General features: G+C 57.7%; 1 protein-coding gene across 2 annotated transcripts; it reads left to right on the forward strand.

Moving 5' to 3' along the window:
* The first annotated feature begins 7468 nt into the window (after nt 1-7468).
* SLC4A1 (solute carrier family 4 member 1 (Diego blood group)) lies at nt 7469-19050 on the forward strand. 2 transcript variants are annotated; one of them, XM_007180206.2, is made up of 18 exons: nt 7469-7536; nt 8538-8605; nt 9455-9635; nt 9744-9879; nt 10328-10451; nt 10607-10691; nt 10853-11049; nt 11558-11768; nt 12011-12217; nt 12392-12540; nt 12655-12849; nt 13716-13889; nt 14339-14428; nt 14951-15117; nt 15612-15865; nt 16923-17092; nt 17193-17369; nt 18059-19050. In XM_007180206.2, exons 3-18 carry the CDS (start codon nt 9482-9484, stop codon nt 18137-18139), a joined length of 2571 nt encoding a protein of 856 aa, XP_007180268.1. In that variant the 5' UTR covers nt 7469-7536; nt 8538-8605; nt 9455-9481; the 3' UTR covers nt 18140-19050. The 2 variants fall into 2 exon arrangements, with proteins under 2 accessions (XP_007180268.1, XP_007180269.1); XM_007180207.2 differs by lacking the exon at nt 7469-7536 and adding an exon at nt 8158-8187.
* Nucleotides 19051-19984: the final 934 nt, after the last annotated feature.

The raw sequence follows: 19984 nt of genomic DNA on the forward strand, positions 1-19984 counted from the left end.
TGACCTTCAGTCTCCATGGTCTATTTCCCCATTCACGACTCAGTCCCTTACCTGCATCCAGAGCAGATTATATGCTCAAGCTCCTTTCCATCTGGCATCCCATTTGGTCCGTACATCGGCCCAGAGAGGAAAATCAACACCGGAGAAAGGAGGTGGCCAGCTCGAGGTCACCTAGCAAAGGGGAGAGCCACCTGCCCCCGCAGTTCACACTGAACCTAAATGTCCCAGCTGTGGCGCACGTGCCTTTAGTGCAAAATCCCAGGGGTTTGAGTCCCCAGTCCAGGAGGGCACAGGAAGTCACATCTTCACAAGGAATACCCATGGGTCTCTCCAGATCACCTGGCCAGACCCTGTCCCCTCTGCCAGCCTCCTGGCTCCCTTCGATGGGTCATCCTATGCTATCTGGACCTCCACTCACCTTAGCTGTCACTGCACACTATGGACCACTTTGCCCTGAACTTGGGCCCAGACCCTCCCTTCCGTTCCCACGAGGGAACTGTCCAGCAAGGCTTTGCTGGGGGTCTGGGGAGAGCAGCAGAGGATCACCCACTGGGCACCAAAGAGTAGGTGTGAGACTACCAGATGGGTCTACCTTCAGTGGTCACTGGCCCACCTAACACCTCACTGTCAAGCCCATTGCAAGGGGCAACTCACCATGACCCCACCCCCCTCAGCTCCCTAAGACCAAGAGAAAGAAGGCAGCCTTCCCTTTCAAGGTCTACTGCCAAATCCTCACTTCTCATTGAGGACTGACCGTGTCCCCGGCTGACTGAAAATACGAAAGTCTCTTCCCTTCAGGAGGACTTCACACCCTGCCCACAGGGTCTCCCTCGGGGACAACCAGTCCCAAACCATGATCTGGGCTGTGTGGTCTGGAATAACATCAGATGGGGGTGCAACCAAATCACAGTTCAGGGTGGGCTTCCGCAGGCCCAGCTTGGGGCTCCACCCTCGGCTCACCTTGTTCCTGCTGACATTTGAACTTGGCACCCAAACTTCTACAAGCATGAACTTGGACAGGGGCATCCGTGGACCTTGGAGAGGGGACCAGGTAGGTGCCTCCCTAGTGCTCTAGGAAATGGCGGGGTCTGGATGGCAAGAGGGGCTCTAAGTGAAGAGGATGAGGGGGTGGGGGGGCTGGGGGATGTGGCCCTGGAGGACCAATCAGGATACCCTCTCAGGGCATCCTGGGGCCCTGCTCAATTCCCCCAAAGCCCAGGCTTTCTGACCATCTCCATCCAGCCTAGGGGCATGGCTAAGGGGAGGCAGGCCTCTCTTGTCTGATTTCCCCAGAGCCCAGCGCAGTGCGAGGCACTGGAGCCTTCAAATAAATTGAAGTGACCCAAGTCCAAATTGGAATCAAATGAGTGAAAGGGGCCACCACTTCTTCCTGGAGAACCATAAACAAGCCAAGTGCGACGTTGGGTGGATTTGGGGAAACAGCCACACCCAGTCAAGGTGACAAGAATGACCAAGAGCACGTGGTGTGAGTAGAAGGACCAGAGGCCAATCTGCTCTGCTGCTGCTTGGGTGACTGGTGGGCTGGCAGGGGCTGGTCCCTGCAGAACAGCCGAACAGCTGGGTAGATTCTCCTTCTAAGCCAGATGTTCCCACTTGTCACCACCCCCTTCTCCCCGCCTCTCACCTAGCTGGCTGCCAGCCCTTTCTGGGCCCTGGGAGAGGTGCTCTGCTGCAGTCGCCTGCCCTCGGCTGCCTCTCGGCAGCTGGGACAGGCAGAGGGCAAGGTGCCTGGGACCTCTGGGCTGTGGTGGGAAGGCAGGGCCAGCATCTGGTGTTCGCTGCCGCAAGCTGCAGAAAACAGCCCAGTCTGGACCAGGGCCTGGGACAGATGCCACGAGCTGGGAGACTGAGCCCCAACGTGGAGCAGGAGGCGTCCCCATCCGCCTTCGCCACGGCCGCTCTGCCCCTGACTGGCATGAAGGCCAAGGGTGGCAGGGGGGAGCCCAGGGCTTGGCCTCAGGCAGGACACCAGCTGAGGGGAGTCGCCTACCTCTCCACCCTCAGCTTTCTCATCTGTAAGAGGGAAAGAACAATAGTAAACAGCGCCTTCCTCAGAGGGCCTTGCAGAGCTCAGAGAGATGATGCATGTGAAGCGCCGGACACGGCACCTGGCACAGAGCCGGTGCCCATTCATTGGTTATTCTTTTTACTGGGAAGCCACTTTACCTCTCTGTCGTGTTAGTTTCCCCCTCTGTAAAATGGGGAGGCTATAAGGATCAAGTGTGACCACCAGGTGAAGCCCCCAGCACAGTGCCTGGAACAGACCCTCCGCAAACTGGAGGATTCCAGCTCCGGGTCTGAATGGATGGATGCCCTTTCTCTGCCGGGGCTCGGCACGTGCGGGCTTGTGGTGAGCCCCAGGAAATGGTTGTGGAATTACTGGATATGCCATCTCTCTGTCCTTGTCTCTGCGTTTCTATTGTTTGAGTCTGAAGCAGGAAATCCCCAAGCTGGCAGCCGCAGAACCGACACTCTCCCTTTACAGATGAGGTCACGGAAGCTCAGAGAGGGGCAAGCACTTGCCCTGCGTCCTGCAGCCAGGCAGGGTCGGAGCTGGGCTGGGACGATTTCCTCCCTCCATGCAGTGTCCACAAAACCCCCTTTCTGTCCGCTTTCAAACCTCTGTTCACTTGTGTCCATCTGAACTCCTCTTTTAGTCTCTGCCTCTTTAGCAACCAGAGCCCAGGAACTGGTGACCAGCCCCAGTACCCCCCAAGAGCAGAGACTGCCCTGCTGGGGGGTGGCGGTGGGAGCCGAGAATGCCGGCTGCTCTGACCCTGGGGCCTGGGTCGGGCTGCCGACAGAAGAGCCGGTGTGCCCAGACATTGGGGCTTTGTGAGCTCAGAGCTCCATGTGGGGACGTTGTTTTTGTTGACCTGAGATTGTTTCAGGTTGACTGAAGGGCCGCGTCTTAGTGGCCCTTAACTGGCCCAGGCGCCAGTTCTTTGGAGCTGGTTGGGGTCTTGAGGAGAGGATGGAGGGGGTGCCCTAGTCTGGGGCAAGAAAGGGCAGTGGCTGCCTGGGCCCCCCACCCCCACCCCATGAACACCGGTCCCTGAGGGCAAGGCTACAGAGGAAGAGTGAGCGAGTCCCGAGGGACGGCACCAGGACAGGAGGGAGAAGGCAAGCGCCCGTGCATCTTGGGACCTGAGCAGAGGGGCCTGGCCAGAATGAGGATGGACAGAGTCAGGACAGGAGCATCCAGATGTTGGCACAGACTCGCTGGGAGGCTGGGAGCTCCGAGAACCCAGCCATCGAATGTTAGTCCACGAAGGAAGACCCAGGAGACTCGTAGGGGACAGGAGGGCCTGGGGAGGCCTTGGAGGCTGGCCATCTGGGGTTGGGTGGGGTGGGCCAGACTCACAGCTGTCCAGATGTGGGTGAGAGATAACTCTGTTTACTGGGCATCCAGCGGGAGCGGGGCAGGGGGGTGGAAGGGGCTCCCAGGGCCCATGGGGCGGGCAGATTAGGAGGCGGGGGCATGAGTCAGGGGTTTGGGAGCTGCCCCAGGGGTGCGGGAGCGAGGACCAAGTGCGGTTAGAGCGGGTGTGAGCTCAGCTGGTCATAGAGGCCACCGGCGGCTGCAGGAGTTCGCCGAGGGACCTGGAGGCTCGTGAGCGGGTGAGCAGGGCGGGGAGGGGCTGGGGTGGTCCTGAGGTGCCTGTCCTGAGGGTTTCTGCAGGTGCCCAACCTGAATCTGTGCCCAAGTGGGCATGGGTGCTGGACCTGCGAGAGGGGTGCTGGTGGGTGGGATGAGAACGTTACAATGTGTGTTGTTGCCCCTAAGCGCACAGGCCCATTGGCCCCTGTGGCTGGGAAGAGTGGGGCGGCAGGTATTAGGAAAAAAAGGCTGGCACGTGGCAGCAGAGGTGTGTGAGCTGGTTGTGTGAGTGTGTGTGTGGAGGGGCAAATCTGATTCCCCTCCAGGTGTGGGTCCTTGTCAGGCTCCTATTTACCAGCCTCTGAATCGAACAGGCTTGGGTCTCACCCCCCAGCCCCCTCTTTCCTCCGCGTATGGGGATCCCCAGGCCACCCCATCTCCCTCCTAAGAGGAGAATTGTCAGCCGACACTGCTTCTCATTTTGAAACACTTCCAGGGAATCTAACCTGGGAGACCTGGCACTGTCCCCATCCTAGAGGGTGTTTGGAGGGAAAGGAGGAGTCCCCCACCACCTGAGGATCTCAAAACACTTAGGTTAATTCCATGGGAACTGAAAGAAAATCAGAGGGGGATGAAGATAGCAAGTCTGTACTTGATCCCCAGTAGCAGTGATAACGATAGCAAACGTTTACATAGAGCTCTTTTGTGCCAGGCATTAGTCTAAGTGCTTTATATACGTGAACTTACTTAACGCTACAACAGATCTATGAGGTAGATGTCATTATGATTACCCCCATGTTACAGATGAGAAAACTGAGGCACAGAGAGGTTGAGTCACTTGCCTAAGGTCACACAGTAAGTGGCAGGGCTGGGATTTGAAGCCAGGCAGCCGGATTGCAGGGTCCATGCTCTTAGTCACTGATACTAAACCAGCTAATAGCTATTTTCCCTTCTGGGAGACAACTCAGGGCAATGGTTAGAGGTGTAGCTGGAGTCAGATAGGACAGGGTTTAATCCTGCCTCTGCTACCTACCTGCTAGGGCACCGAAGCAGGTAAACCTCTCTGAACCTCAGCTTTCTCATCTGTAAAGCGAGGCTAATGACATCACCCACCTCACAGAGTGGTTCGGGGAGAGATAAAACGGCACAGCCATGTATGGTGTCGGGGCGATTACGCAAAGTTGGTGCTATGCCACCAGGGAGCCCTCCCTGCCTTCTGGTCCACCCTCCCCCCCTACCAGCCTCTTCCAGCTGTGCTCCATCTCCTGGGCTCCAGATGCCCTGCTCCCCCTTATCTGCCTGGCCCTGGCTGGCGGGCTGGCCAGGTGTTTGGTGCGCTTCCAGGTGTTTGGTGCCATCAGGGTCCAGGCTCTTATCAGTGCCAGCAGAGCAAGGCCTGCAGCTGGGGGGCGGCTGGGCCTGGTGGCGGCTACAATCTGGGTCATGGGTGCACCCTCTGAGGCCCCAGCAGAGCTCGAGACACCTCTGTTCTCCCCTCTCCTCTCTCACTGATGTCTCAGAACCCCAGTAGGAAGGCCTCCCATTGTACAGACGGGATGACTGAGCCCTAGAGAGAGGCGGGGAGCTGCCAGTCAGTGGCAGAGAGGCAGCCTGGATGTCTGGGTTCTCGGGCTCCGAAGGGACCCTCTGACCCTCTCCCCTCTCAAATGGGAAACTAAGACCACAATCCCAGCCCATAGGGCATGGGGGGGGGGGCGTGGCGTGGCGTTTAGCACCTCAGGCAACAAGGCAAGAGAAGGAAGAAAGAGAATAAAAATGGGAGAAGAGGAAGGCAGGGGAACCTGGGGAGAAGGGGACACAGAGGGACAGAAAAGGGAGAAAAAAAAGGTGCATGACCAGACTCCTCAAAGGGCAAGTCCCCTGCAGTAGGGACACCCCATCCTCAGGCTTTGGAAACCGCCCCCTCAAGGCCATCACTTGCCCTACAACCCCCCAAGGCAGGGACCCCTGCCTTTCTCAGTGTGGGTCAGGGGCTCGCTCATGCCCCTCTCTCTATCTCTAAGGACTTCAGGGCCATCCATTCCTCAGAATGGTTCTTTCCGTATACACTCCCTGCCCTGTTCCCTCCCACAGCGCCCAGCCCTGTCTTGCATGGTCCTCTCTCTGCATCTTGCCCACCATTCCTGGCACCCAGGCTAGCCCTCCCCACCTCTCAGCCCTCCACATCCCACCGGTGCTTCTGGACCCAGCACCAGTGTCCCCTCCACCAGAGACACTCCGCCTGCAACCCCACCGCGAGCCCTACTTCCCCCTGCCACAGGCATCCTCGGCACCCAGCATGGTCTGCTCACTGCTTGTGTTTGTCTGGGGCACGTGTTTTCTCCTGAACGCCTTAGCCTGTCACGTGTTCCCAGCTTGTCTCCCCAGTCCAGGTTGCGAGCTTCTGGAGAGTAGAACAGTGTCTTGTTCATCTCAGCTTCCCAGGCTCCATACCAGGCACAGAGTGGGCACGTTTGTCAACCTGACCCAAATCCCTGTTGCTACAATGCGTTCTGCTGCCGTGGGTAAGGGAGAGAAGGATATCCCTGCACACTCAGCCTGGGGCCACGCCAGGGCACCCTGTGCTCTCCTTGGGCTGGTCCTCACATTCCTGCAGTGGGCATCCTTCCTCTCCACTAGAGACACAACTGAGAAAACGGAGGCGCAGGGCTCCACTGCCTCCTGGCTGGGTCCTAGTCATCCTGGCTCCCCAGCCCCAGAACCCCAAGCCTGCAAGGGGGAGCCATTCTTACATTCTTTCAACACATATTTATTGAGCACCTACTATGTGGCAACCACTCTGCTAGGAGTAGAAGATCCAGTGAAGATTGAGACGCGCAGGATCTTAGCACTCATGTGGCTTCCTTTCTAGAGGCGTCCTCAGACCATATATCCACAGATGAACTAAGAAACCAGAAAATGACAGATTGGGTTAGTGGCTGTTAGGGTGGTCAAGAAGGGAATCTGAAGAGGTAGCATATGAGCTGAGATGTGGGAAGGGCTGAAGTGTGGGAGTAGGGGCATCCAGGATGTGGCCAACTACATGTGCAAAGGCCCTGGGGCAGGAAAGGGCTTGGTAAGGAGGCCAATGGAATAGGTGGTGAGAGAGCAAGAGAGAGGGAGTTCAAGATGGAGTAGGGGAGGGAAGCAAGGCCATATCATCCAGGACCTGTGAGCCACTCCTAAGGATACTGCAGCCCCATGCCCAGGAGGAGGCAGCCATTTCTGGGAGAAGAGGGTATTCTGTGGAGACTCTCAGCTAAGCTCCCTGAAGGACGGACAGGTCATGTTCCTGGAGTTGGTGATTCCTGGGGATGGGCAGAAAAGGAAGCCAGGTGAGGACTGGTGGATGGAGGAAGGAGTCGGATTGGAAGAACACCCTCCCTCCCATCCTCCCAAACATCCTTAGGTTGGTGCCAGCTAAGTTTCATCTTCCCTGCTCTGCCCTGTCTCTCCGGCCCCTGCACACCTGCCCTCAGACCTACAAATCCAACCCCTCACTCACCCTTCTTTCCTCTGACCCCATTGTCTCCCAACACCTGGGATCCCCCTTCACTCAAGTACAGCCCCCTGTGGGGACGAATGGGAGACCCCAGGCTGCCCTGTGTCTCATTCAGCCTGTGCCTTTCCCCTGCAGGGACCTGCAGTGTGGGTTATGCTGGGGGCTCAGATCACTACAGACAATTGAACAATCAGGACAGCGCCATGGGGGATTCACAGGTGAGTCTTTGATGGCATCTGCAGGGCTCCTAACCCTGGACTCCTGCCTTCACGGAGGTTTGTGGAGCCCCCTCCACAGTCCAGCCCTGATGGCAACTTCTCACAGGAGAATGAAGATAAGCTGGAGGAGTTTCTAGAGCAGAAGGAATATGAAGACCTCGGGTTCCCCACGCTCCAGGTGGAGGAAGCAGAAGGTGAGCCCCATCTCCCTCTTTCCTGCTGGGATGGGCTGCTGAGCCCCATCAGACACAGGTGGGGAACTTGTCCTCCCCTTCTCCCCGCTCCCCACCGGCCCGGCCCCAGGGCCAGCTCTCCCACAATCCTGGCTGATTGAAGGATAAACAGAGTTTTGTTTGAAATGATCACAGGAGGTGACTGGGGTGGGGGTGGGGGCTGGAGGCAGGACCAGTCACCCATCACTGTGCCCCTTAGATTTGTAAGAGGGCAACCAGGCCTGTCGGGGACGAGGGCATGAGCCCGCATGCCACCCGTGCCCATCCAATGCCAGCTCCCAGGCCAGGCACTGGGCCTGTTCTGGGAACATCGTTCTGTTTGGGGGTCCAGAAGTCCTGAGAAATGGGGGGCCGTGGGGACCCTCAGGGCGGAGAAACATCAGGAAACCTTCCTGGGCCTGCCCAAGGTCTCGGTTGGGGAGCCCCGGGAAGGGACCTGTTTACTGTCAACAGGACTTAAGTGCTGGCAATTGGTATTGGAGATAAGAGGCCCCTCTGGGAAATGAGGGCTGGGGGTGTAGGGGCCAATAATATAAGGGCGGACCCCACGGGGCACCCAAGCTCCACTTGGAGGCAGCGAGAAGCTACTGGCTGGTGGGATTGTTGAGGCAGGTGGGAAGGAAGAAGGGAATCTGGTCCCAGGAGGTAGCAGGAGAGGGAAGAGAATTGCCATTCAGGACTCCCCAATCCCCCTGGAGATGACCCTCCTCGTCACCACTGAGGATGAGCCCCAGGGGTCCTTCACAGCGCTAAGATGGGGAGTGACAGTGCCAGGCTGGGTGGCCAAGAACAAGCGTGGGGGGCCACAGCCCACTGAGCAGCAGGGGCAGGGTCCCAGCCAGGGGCAAGAGGAGGGAGAGCGGCATCACCCCGTGTGGTGTCCGAGGCTCACGCTGGGTGGTGCAGGAAAGTCTTGCGGGAATTGTCTGGGGCCAGTGCTAACCGGCCCTCTTGATTTTCAGCTCAGCTCACCGAGCCGACAGCCACAGACTACCACACCGCGCCGCCCCGCCCCCCAGACATCTTCGAGGTGAGCACCCCAGCCTCCCCCGATTCTCTTTCCTGTGCTGCCCTTGGGATCCATCATCCTACCAGGGGAGGGGAGGAGCAGAGGGGCAGCTACAGTTTCAGGATGGGGGAGACCCCACAAACAGGGAGAGAAGGAATGGGCATCCTGGGAAATAGGTAAAGGACATCTCCCAGTGAGGGGGGAGACCCGGGGCCCCCTTCCACTGATGGGGGAGCTCCCTGGACAGAGATAAACTGACAGCTGGAGGTCTGAGCCACCAGGTCCGCTGGCCCTGGCTGGGCTGTCAGTTACTCCCTGGGGAAGCACAGAATTAAATACATGCTCTCCTCAGCCCAGTCCCCCAAGGCCCCCCACGTCCTTGCTGGACTCCAGACGGTCTAGCTGGTTAGAAATTTGGGTCTGCCCTCAGCTAGGCCCCTGGGACTGGCCATCTGTCCCCAAGGAACCCCAAGGGCATGCTGAGCCCACGCGACAATCTTGGAGGCAGGAGGCTGACCCAGTGACCCCAAAGGCTTCTCTCTTCTTTCCTTTCCTGCCCACTCTAGCAGCCCTTTTGGCCCAGAGTTTCTTCAAATGCCTCTGAAATGGGGTGAGGGGCCTGGTCAGGAGGTCCCAGAGGTGGGGGACCCTCAATCATCTCCTCATATGTCACACCTCACTCTACACCCTGAGGATGTAGCTCCTGATGGTCCCTTCTGAGCTCAGGTTCTGCCCTGATTGCTCCAGGACCCTGGGCCTCTGACAGACATCTCTCAGAGCCTGCTGAGTGCCCACCGTGCCCTGGGCTTCCAGCCTCCCCATAGCCCTGCCGGGGGCCTGAGGGACTAATTCAGGCCTGCGGGGCTGCAGGTCCTCGTGGAGCTGCGGGAACTAGTGATGGATGAAAAGAACCAGGAGCTACAATGGATGGAGACAGCGCGCTGGGTGCGGCTAGAGGAGAACCTGGGGAAGGACGGGATCTGGGGCCGCCCACACCTGTCTTACCTCACCTTCTGGAGCCTCTTGGAGCTGCAGAAAGCCTTTGCCAAGGGTGAGTGAGCCCCTCTGTGCCCCTCTGCGTGTGACCCCTGCATGTGAAGCTGCTAAGGAGGAGGAGGGCCAGGGCCAGCCAGCCTGCTCACCCCTCCCCTGCCTGCAGGTACTGTCCTCCTGGACCTGCCAGAGAAATCCCTGGCCGGGGTGGCCAGCCAGCTGCTGGACAGGTTTATCTTCGAGGGGCAGATCCAGCCTCAGGACCGAGAAAATCTGTTCCGGGTCCTGCTGCTCAAACACAGGTGCCCCTGCCTGCCAGGCCCTGGATTCCACACCCACAGGGCCCATCTCCCCGGCCCGCCTGCCCCAAGCTCTCCCTGGGGGTCCAGGTGGCCCCTCCCTACCAAGCTGGGTCCCACTTTTCTTCCACAATGTCTCCTGCTTCCAGCACGTCTCGAGCGGTAACCACGTCTCCATGCTCAGGTTTGGGGGCCACTGGTCCCCAGGAGGGTGGACTCTCAAGGTCCCTCTCTCCATCCATTCTTCTGGCTCCACCTACTCATTCCAGACAGAGGCCACCCGCTTCCATCCACAATGTCCTTCAGAGGAGGCTGATTCTCCTTCCGCCCTGGGCCTCTCTAGTCTGGTCACTGGCAAGTCCCATGTCCCTCCCACCACTGGTCTCCACTCTGCTGACAGCCCAGGCTGAGCAGCCTACTCAGCCCATGTCCACTGTGTGTCGTCCTGCAGCCACGCCAGAGACGTGGAGGCCCTGGGGAGTGTGAAGCCTGCGGTCCTGACACGTTCTGGGGACCCGTCACAGCCTCTGCTCCCACAGCATCCCTCGCTGGAGACAGAGCTTTTCTGTGAACAGGTGAGGCTGTACCAGGGGAGTGTGAGGAGAGCCGGAAAGCTCCCAACCTGAACATGGTTCGAAATGAGAGTGGGTAGGGCAGACGGGGTGGGCTACTCAGGTGTCCAGGGTCCAGAGTGGCCGGAGGACTTCCCTCACCACCCTCCTTGCAACAGGGAGAGGGGAGTGCGGAAGGGCACTCGTCATCTGCAATGCTGGGAAAGAGTCCCCAGGACTGGGAGGCCACCCTGGTGCTAGTGGGTAAGTGGGCAGAGCGTCCATCCCTCCCCCTTCACGTCCCCTGCTCCTGCCTCCTGCCCTGGCCCAGCCTGCCTCTCCCTAAGCCTGGACCCCAGCAGCGCGCCACCCCCCCCCACCCCCTTGGCCTGGCCTGACCACCTCACTTCGTCTGTCCCCAACAGGCTGTGCCAGGTTCCTGGAGCGGCCAGTGCTGGGCTTTGTGCGACTAAAGGAGCCTATGGAGACAGAGCAGAAGCCAGAGGAGCCGGAGGAGCCGGCAGTTCCCGTGCGCTTCCTCATTGTGTTGCTGGGACCCGAGGCCCCCAACATCGACTACACCCAGCTGGGCCGGGCTGCTGCCACCCTCATGTCAGAGAGGGTGAGGAGGGGCTGGCGAGGGCTGGGGGAGCCCAGGGGGCTGGGTGGCAGCTGAGGCCTCGTCCCCGGCCCCGGTTACTTTAACTTCACTAGTTTGGCCCATTCAGTCTGATCTAGCTGCTTCCATCCTGTCTGGCCAGGGGGAGTCCAGGCCCGTGTAGTCTGGCCTAGCCCTGCCTGATCAGGCCTGGTCTAGTCTGGCCCACTCTGCCCTGGTTCTGTCTGGTTAGGTTTGGCCTGGTCTGGCCTGATCTGCTCTCGTTCCATCTGGTCTGCTATAAGTCACCTGGTTCGCTTTAGTTCTTTCTGCTTTCCAGACTCAGGGCCCTGTCTGCCTCCCCAAAGCCCTTTCAGAGTAGAAGGTGGAAGCCCAGGGGGGAAGGAAAAGCAGTTCCTAGCAAGCAGGAGCTGGGTGAGAGGGTTCTGATCCCCAGAGGCCCTGGCTGTGGCCTCTTGGATCCTTTTGTTGAGCAGGTCCTAGTGGCTCTGACCTTCCTTCCTGCTCCCAGGTGTTCCGCACTGATGCATACTTGGCCCAGAACAAGGAGATGCTGGTCCATTCCCTAGAGGGCTTCCTAGACTGCAGTCTGGTGTTGCCTCCCACGGACACGCCCTCTAAGGATGCCCTGCTCAGTCTGGTGCCCGTGCAGAAAGAGCTGCTGAAAAGACGCTACCTGCCCAGCTCTGCCAAGCCAGAGCCCAGCTTCCTCAAGGGCCTAGGTAACTGCCCTGCCCAGCCCTAGGCTTGCTGAGCCCCCAGACCATCAGACACCCTAGCACAGCCCTGTGAGCCCCTACCTCCCCTCTTCTCATTAAATCTCCCATGTCCCCTCTCCCTGTCCTCATGCCTCCCAGCCTCCTGGACCACCCTACATTCCCATCAGACAATCCCCTTCTCGATTCCCTTTTCCCCACACTTCCCCTTTCCAACCCCGTGACCGTGGTCCTGTCCTTCACTACAGATTTGAATGGGGGTCTAGAGGACACCAAGGATGACCCTCTGCAGCGGACAGGCAGGCTCTTCGGGGGACTGGTACGTGACATCCGGCGCCGCTACCCCCGCTACTTGAGTGACATCACAGACGCATTGAACCCCCAGGTCCTGTCTGCCATCATCTTCATCTACTTTGCCGCCCTGTCACCCGCCATCACCTTCGGTGGCCTCCTGGGTCAGTGCCTCTGTGTGTCCCACTAACCCTCACCTCTGACCCTCTGGCCTCTGTATCAGCCCTGACTTTGCCCCGATCTGACACTCTGGACCCCTACATCAGCTTGTCAATGAAATGCTCTATCGGCCTCTGGAAATGATCTTGACCTTACCGCACTGTCACTTCCATCCACAGGAGAAAAGACCCATAACCTGATGGGTGTGTCGGAACTGCTTATCTCCACCGCGGCGCAGGGCATCCTCTTCTCCCTGCTGGGGGCTCAGCCCTTGCTCGTGGTGGGCTTCTCAGGACCCCTGCTCGTGTTTGAGGAAGCCTTCTTCTCGGTAGCTCTGTTCTGGCCCCACTGTCACCCTGTAACTGGCCCCTGGCCCAACCTGCTTAATGCACGGGGCCTGGGCCCATTTATCTGACCCCAGCTCCCTCTGACCACCCTACAGTTCTGCAAGAGTAACGGCCTGGAGTACATCGTGGGCCGTGTATGGATTGGCTTCTGGCTCATCCTGCTGGTGGTGCTGGTGGTGGCCTTTGAGGGCAGCTTCTTGGTCCGCTTCATCTCCCGCTACACCCAGGAGATCTTCTCCTTCCTCATCTCCCTCATCTTCATCTATGAGACCTTCTCAAAGCTGGTCACGGTGAGGGCCATGGGAGTGTTAAGAGGCACGTGTGCGTGCATGTGTATGTGCGTGCGTGCATGTGTGTGTGTGTGACTGTGCACAAGACGTGACTGTGGGTGTCATAGCACGTGTCTGTATGGCATTTATGTGGCCGTGTTTTCACGGTATGTGACTGTGACCACATACATGTTGATGCCTGCTGTCTGTGGGCCGGTATTCTCACCATGGCTGTGTGGGGTGACGGTGCATGAGACCTCCCCCTGCCTGCACAGGCCCATGTGTATAACCACATGCAGTAACCAGTGGGCACGTGTGAGACTGAATGTGGGAAACTGCAGGCATGGCGGGGTAGCAGGGGCTCTGGAGACTCTGAAGTCCCCCACTCCTCCTGCAGTTGCCCTTAGGAACTGCAGGGCCTGCAGAGGGCATGCCCTCTGGGTGGATACTGTACATCTACCCCTGATTCTGTTGGTCAGTGGGTCTTTCTCTGGTTTCCAAGTCTCTGGAGCCTAAGTCTTTTTAGGAACCTCCTTGGCACTTGTTTCCTGTCCTCCAGGCTTCTCATGGCTCCCAGGCCCTGGATGCTCGTGTGCGCGCACGCACACACACACACACTCATTTCCTCCATGGCCTGCCCCGCCCAAGCCTAGCCTGGTCCTCAGTCCTGAAAACCAAGCTGTGGAATCCCATTGCCTCTGTTACTATGTCAGTTGAGGAAGAAGATAGGTAGATGGATGATGCATGGATGACGCATAGACAGACAGATGGATGAATGGATGATGAATAGAGAGATGGATGATGGATGGGTGGATGATGGACAGATAGATGATGGCTGGAGGATGGATGGATGGGAGGAAAGAGGATGCCTTGGTTTTCTGCTGCAGATCTTCCAGGACCACCCACTGCTGGAGAACTATGACCACAATGTGACAAGAATACCCAAACCTCAGGCCCCCCTGCCCAACACAGCCCTCCTCTCTCTTGTGCTCATGGCTGGCACCTTCTTGTTCGCCATGATGCTGCGCAAGTTCAAGAACAGCTCCTACTTCCCTGGCAAGGTCAGCGCATCCCCCCCCACCTGTCCTTGCCTACACTGCCCTATCCCAGTCTACAGTACTACCCTCAGTACTTTCCCAATGCCATGAGTTCCCCTTCTTACCCTAGATTCCCATTTCCGATTCCAACCCTCCCTCCCCCCTCATCATGCAGGATTTTACTCTTGAGACAAGCGCATCTCCCTTTCTCGGCACGTCCAGGCTGAGAACCCAGTGGGGAACCAAGGACAGTTCTTGGAAGGGAGTGGAGAACCTGTGGGGCCGGGGGTGGGGCTGGGCCAGGTGAACAAGAAAGGAGGCAGGTATGTTGAGAAGCAGGACAGGGCATTAGATGTTCCCCCTGGGGAGAGTGGGACCCCCTGGTGAAGATGGGGCAGGAGTGGGGGGCAAGTGGCAGGTGAGAGGTGAGAAGCAACTGGGCACTGACCACTGGTCCCTTCACCTGCCCTCAGCTGCGACGAGTCATTGGGGACTTTGGGGTTCCCATCTCTATCCTGATCATGGTCATGGTGGATGCCCTCATCCAGGACACCTACACCCAGGTGACCCTCTCCCCCACCCTTATTTCATTCCCCCAGTATGCCCCCTCCCCCAAACTGCCTTCCCAAACCTGAAGCCAGCTAGAACTACCCCTTCCCCAGCCCTGTCTCTCCAAGCAGCCCCATGTTCTTCCCACAGCCCTTCAGGACCCCTCTGGCTGAAGAAAGGGTCTGGGTCAGTTTGCCCCCTTTCACTCCTTAATCCAGGGCAGTAGGAAAGAATCCGCTTTGAAGCCAGGTTGATCTGAGTATGAATCTCAGTTTTGCTACCAAAGAGCTGTGCAATGCAAAGCCAGCTACATAACTTCCTTGATCCTGTTTCCTCATCTATAAAGTAGGGAATGAGAAAATGTATGTAAAGGGCTTAGTGCAGTGACTGAGTACAAAGTAGATGCTCCATATAAGTAAGTTCCCAAGTGCCCAGGACCCTGGTTCTCCCTGTCCCCACCTTTCCCCATCCCCCTGTTCCCACCTTTCCCCATCCCCCTGTCCCCAGGTGTTCTCACCAGCATCCCCCTCCCACAGAAACTCAGTGTACCTAAAGGCCTCACCGTATCCAACACCTCGGCCCGAGGCTGGCTCATCCACCCGCTGGGCTTATATAAGCCATTTCCCATCTGGATGATGTTTGCCTCCGCCCTGCCTGCCCTGCTGGTCTTCATCCTCATCTTCCTTGAGTCCCAGATCACCACGTAAGAGCCAGGGTGGGACTGGGCCTGGGAGGGTCCGAGGCAGAGAAAGGGACAGGCTCCAGGCAGGCAGGACATCAGGGACTGAGTGCTAGTAAAAATGATGGACGGGCAGGAGGTCCAGGTTTTGTGGGACATGACATGGTACTATTTGGGGAGCCCTTTTTAATAAAAAGAATATAAAATGAGAACTATAAAGTTAGGTGCTAGATCTTGGAAAGGGCCTGTACCCGTGAGGTTCCCTGAAGCTTATGCTTCTTTAGCTTCAGTGTAGATCTGCCGGTGGGTGTTCTAGGCGACGATGAAGACACTTCTGCTCTTAGAGTCTCGATTCTCAAGATGGTGCAGGAGGGAGGGGAGAAAGGAACTCTAAGGGAGATGGGCAAAGAAGGATGAACTAAAGTACAGAGGGACCCAAGTCTAGGGAAGGAAAGAGAGGGTAAAGGGGGTTGGGCTGAAGGAGAGCCCTGGTTACTCCTGACCTTCCACACCCCCAGGCTGATCATCAGCAAACCGGAGCGCAAGGTGGTCAAGGGCTCTGGCTTCCACCTGGACCTGCTGCTGGTCATGGGCATGGGCGGGGTGGCCACCCTCTTTGGGATGCCCTGGCTCAGTGCCACCACTGTGCGTTCTGTCACCCACGCCAATGCCCTTACGGTCATGAGCAAGGCCAGCACCCCAGGGGCTGCAGCCCAGATTCAGGAAGTCAAGGAACAGCGGATCAGCGGGCTCCTGGTCTCTGTGCTCGTGGGTGAGTGAGGATTGGCCACACTTTCCAGCACCCTCAGCCCCTGCCCCTTAGGATCCAGTGCCCCTCCAGCCCTGCCCACCCTGCAGCCAGGTCTCCCCAAACACCCACTGCCCACATCTCCCCAGTGTCAGTTATTCACATGAAGGAATTCTGGAGGAAATACCCAAGGCACTGAAATGGGATCTGAGGGGGATGGAGGGGGCACTCCATTACTGGAAGCTTCTCTAGACAAGACCCTGTACTCTGAGCTTCTCCAACAGTTCAGTGAACTGTGGGTTCCAGCCCTGCCCCGCTGCTGACCAGGTATCCCACCTTGTCTCTGGACCTCAACTTTCCCTCTCTGCACCATTAGAGGGTTCATTAGATGCCTGAGCTCTCTCCAGCTCAGCTGCTCTGTGACTCATACAGAGGGAAGCGCTCCTAGGTGGGGGTGTGAGGTGAAGACAGAGGGTCACTGATCTGAGTTCTAGAGCAGCTGACAGTCCAGTTGGGCTTGGTGTGAGCAGCACCATGGTCGCTGATGGAGAGGCCAGGGAAGTTTCCTAAAGGAGGCGAAGCTGATGTTAGCTGGAGGAGGGCTGGGATTTGGGTAGGTGGAGGGTGATGGAGGCATTCTGGGCTGGGGTAAGAGGAAAGGTGGGCTTCTCTGCCCTCTGTGACTCCCTAGGTTAAAGGAGTAGGCTTTGAAGTCAGGCAGGCAAGAGTTTGACTCCCTGCTCTGCCACTTACTAGCTGTGTGGCCTTAGGTTAGTTGCTTCACCTCTCTGAGTCTGCTTCCTCATCTGCAAATGGGGGTAATATCTATTAAGAGGCTCCAGGGAATTCCCTGATGGTCCAGTGGTTAAGACTTGGTGCTTGCACTGCTGTGGGCCCGGGCTCCATCCCTGGTCGGGGAAATAAGATCCCAGAAGGTTCCCAGCGAGGCCAGAAAAAAAAAAAAAAAAAAGAGGATCCACAAAAAGGGTTCCATATAGTCCCTGTGACTTCATTCCCCAGCCTCTGCTGGCGCCGATCCTCTGGGGCAGCTGGGGCTAAGACTGCGCGGTTCTCCCCACAGGCCTGTCCATCCTCATGGGGCCCATCCTGTCCCACATCCCCTTGGCTGTGCTGTTTGGCATCTTCCTCTACATGGGGGTCACATCCCTCAGTGGCATCCAGCTTTTTGACCGCATCTTGCTTCTGTTCAAGCCGCGCAAGTACCACCCGGATGTGCCCTACGCCAAGCGGGTAGGGGGCCCTCCCGGCTGCCCAGGTCGGGGCGGGGGGGGGGGGGGGCGGGGCTGGGTGCCTGGGCAGGGCAGGCCATGACCCCAGCCTCCGCCCGCAGGTGAGAACCTGGCGAATGCACTTGTTCACGGGCACTCAGATCATCTGCCTGGTGGTGCTGTGGGTGGTGAGGAGCATCAAAACCATCTCGCTGGCCCTGCCCTTCATCCTCATCCTCACGGTGCCCCTACGCCGCTTCCTGCTGCCACTCATCTTCCAGAACCTGGAGCTCCAGTGTGTGAGTGGCTTCTCTCACCACCCAGCCCATGCCCCTCCCCCCATTTCCTATGGCCAGAGGGCACAACTCCAGAGCAGAGGGCAGTGAGCGGTCATCAGTGGGGCTCAGAGAATGTGAGAGGTGTGTCTGGGAACTAAGGAAGGCAGAAGAGCATCGTGATTAAGGTCTAGGTTGGGGCCTGCGTCCAAATCCCGGCACTGCCACATCCCAGTGTGTGTGACCTGGAGCTAGCGGCCTCGTTTCTCTATGCCTCAGTTTTCCTCACCTGTAAAGAGAGGAATAATGACAGGGTTGGTGAGAGGACTGAGAGGCTCACGAGATGTGTTCCACGTGGGTGGTCCCTACCACTGAGCAGCTAGTCCTGTGGTCTTATAAACCATCCGGAGAGTGGCTCTTCCAGTAGAATTCTTCCACGATGTGACACAGGTCACTGTGGCGCTGCCCCGGTGAAGGGGGTCTCCTGCCTGCCCTCTGGAGGCCCTCCCCTACCAGGGCACCAGATTCCTGGGGGCTCCCCGCCCTGAGGAAACCTCTCATCTAGACCAACCCTAGGAGATGCAGGGACAGGACAAGACTTGTCCAAGGTTCAAAGAGAGACAGGCTCTCCTCACCACAGAGGTGCCTCAGCGCTGAGGGGAGGGCTCACCTGGGCCCTCAGCCACTCACCCTATGTCCTTCCTCCCCCCCAGCTGGATGCCGACAATGGCAAGCCGAACTTCGATGAGGAGAATGGCCAGGATGAATACGATGAGGTGGCCATGCCTGTGTGAGGGGAGGGCCCAGGCCCCAGAGCCCCCTCCATCATTCCACTTCCCCACTCTCCCAGGAAAAGCAGAAGTTCATGGGCACCCTACGGACTCCCAGGTCCCTCCTGGGGCAGGAGTCGAGGCCCTGGGGCCACGGGTGGGGGAAGGAAAGGGTGTCTAGGAAACCTTGCACGAAGGGTAGACTGGCTTTTCTGGATGAAAAAGGCCAGTGGGGCCCACAGTAGGGGATTCGCTGTGCAGTCCCTCCTGTGGCCACACTGCCACCTGGGGGTCCCACCCTGGAAGACTTAGATCCAAGCCCTACCTCCTCATGACACAGACAGGGGAAGTAAAGAGGATGGGAGTTGGGTGGGGGGGATTCAAATTCCTGCTTTCTGTGTGACCTTGGGCAAGTCCCTGGATCTCTCCAGCCTCTGCTTCCTCGTCTGTAAAATGGGTGTATTGATAATCACACCCACATTACAGGATGGTTTCTGAGGACCAAAGATAAATGTGAAAAAAGGGCTTCGTAAAATCTGAAAGGACTATTATACAATAGTCATCATTCTTCAAGCCTGCCCAAAGTCACATAGCTCCTGAGCCATACAGCTGGGATTTGACCTCTGAGGCCAGAGTCTACTTCAGTCACCCACCTTTCCATGCTTAGAGATGCCCCTGCTGGCCCCTCTCTTCCCCCTCTCTGCTCCCACTGGGGACCCTCTTCTCTGGGGCAGAGGAAGGTGTCCTGGTGAGGGCAAGGTGCAGGTGAGGACAAAATCAGGGCTGGGACTCAGGACTCCTAAGTGCTGCTCCCTCCCCCACGCTCTCATTCATTCACTCATCCATTCATTCCACAAACATTTATCTAAGGCCCTGGACCCCGTGGACACAGAGGTGACTGAGACAAGACCTTGCCCTGGGGTTGGGAGTGGGAGGCAGTGTACAGTCTGTTCTTGATTTGGATGGGGGGTGGGGGGAGGGTGGGAAGATAGGGAGGCGATGGGGAGGGGGAGGGAGGGAGGTTTGTAATTTATACCTTGTGTATCCTCAGAGCTTTCATTGTACTTCAGCTACACGCAGGCACACTCGCGCATGCGAGCCCCAATTAGAGACACACTGTCGTCAGCTCCACTTGAACCAAATCTTGGGGAGAACCCAGATTCGACCAATTGGGGTAGGAGACAGTGGGAGCTGCAGAATATGGGCAAAATCTATTTTTTTACAAAAGAAAAATATAAAAAGAGTTGAAAGAACTGGAAGTGGTGAGAGTGGTTGAAACTGAGAATCAGGGTGTGACAGAAAAAAAGGAGGCTGAGAGAGGGCTCTCAGGTACCTCCTGCAGGCTCACAGCTGCTTCCCACCACTTCACTGTTCTATGCCTCAGTTTCCTCATCTGTAAAATGGGGATGATAATGGTACCTACTTCGTAGGTTTGTTATAAGGATTAAAGGATACATTGTCTATAAAGTGATTGCTTAGCACAGCGCCTGGCCTCAGACCCCTTCAGAAGAGTTCAATAAAGTTAGCTGCTGGTATTGTTATTCTGACTGGAATGCCCCTGCCACTTCCTACCCTCTGCTCCTTGAACGCTGCCAAGTGGAAAAAGTCACTCACCCTGCTAGCAACCTTCCCCTTGATGCTTGGGAATAGGTTTTACTAATAAATGCATCTGTGGTGGAGTGAATGCCATGCTGGAATTCCCTTCCCAGGGTCGGGGGTCCAAGGGGTCTGGGCTGGACCAGGTGGAGAAGGAACGTATGGTGTGGAGCTGGTGCAGGGCTGCGGCCCTAGGGGGCAAGAAGGGCCAGGCTGGGGGAGGGGAGTGGCACTAGAGTTGGGGGAGAGGCAGGGCTGGTGGCCCAAAGCCCT

Source organism: Balaenoptera acutorostrata, chromosome 20 (genome assembly GCF_949987535.1).
Source record: "Balaenoptera acutorostrata chromosome 20, mBalAcu1.1, whole genome shotgun sequence".
Lineage (NCBI taxonomy): Eukaryota > Metazoa > Chordata > Mammalia > Artiodactyla > Balaenopteridae > Balaenoptera > Balaenoptera acutorostrata.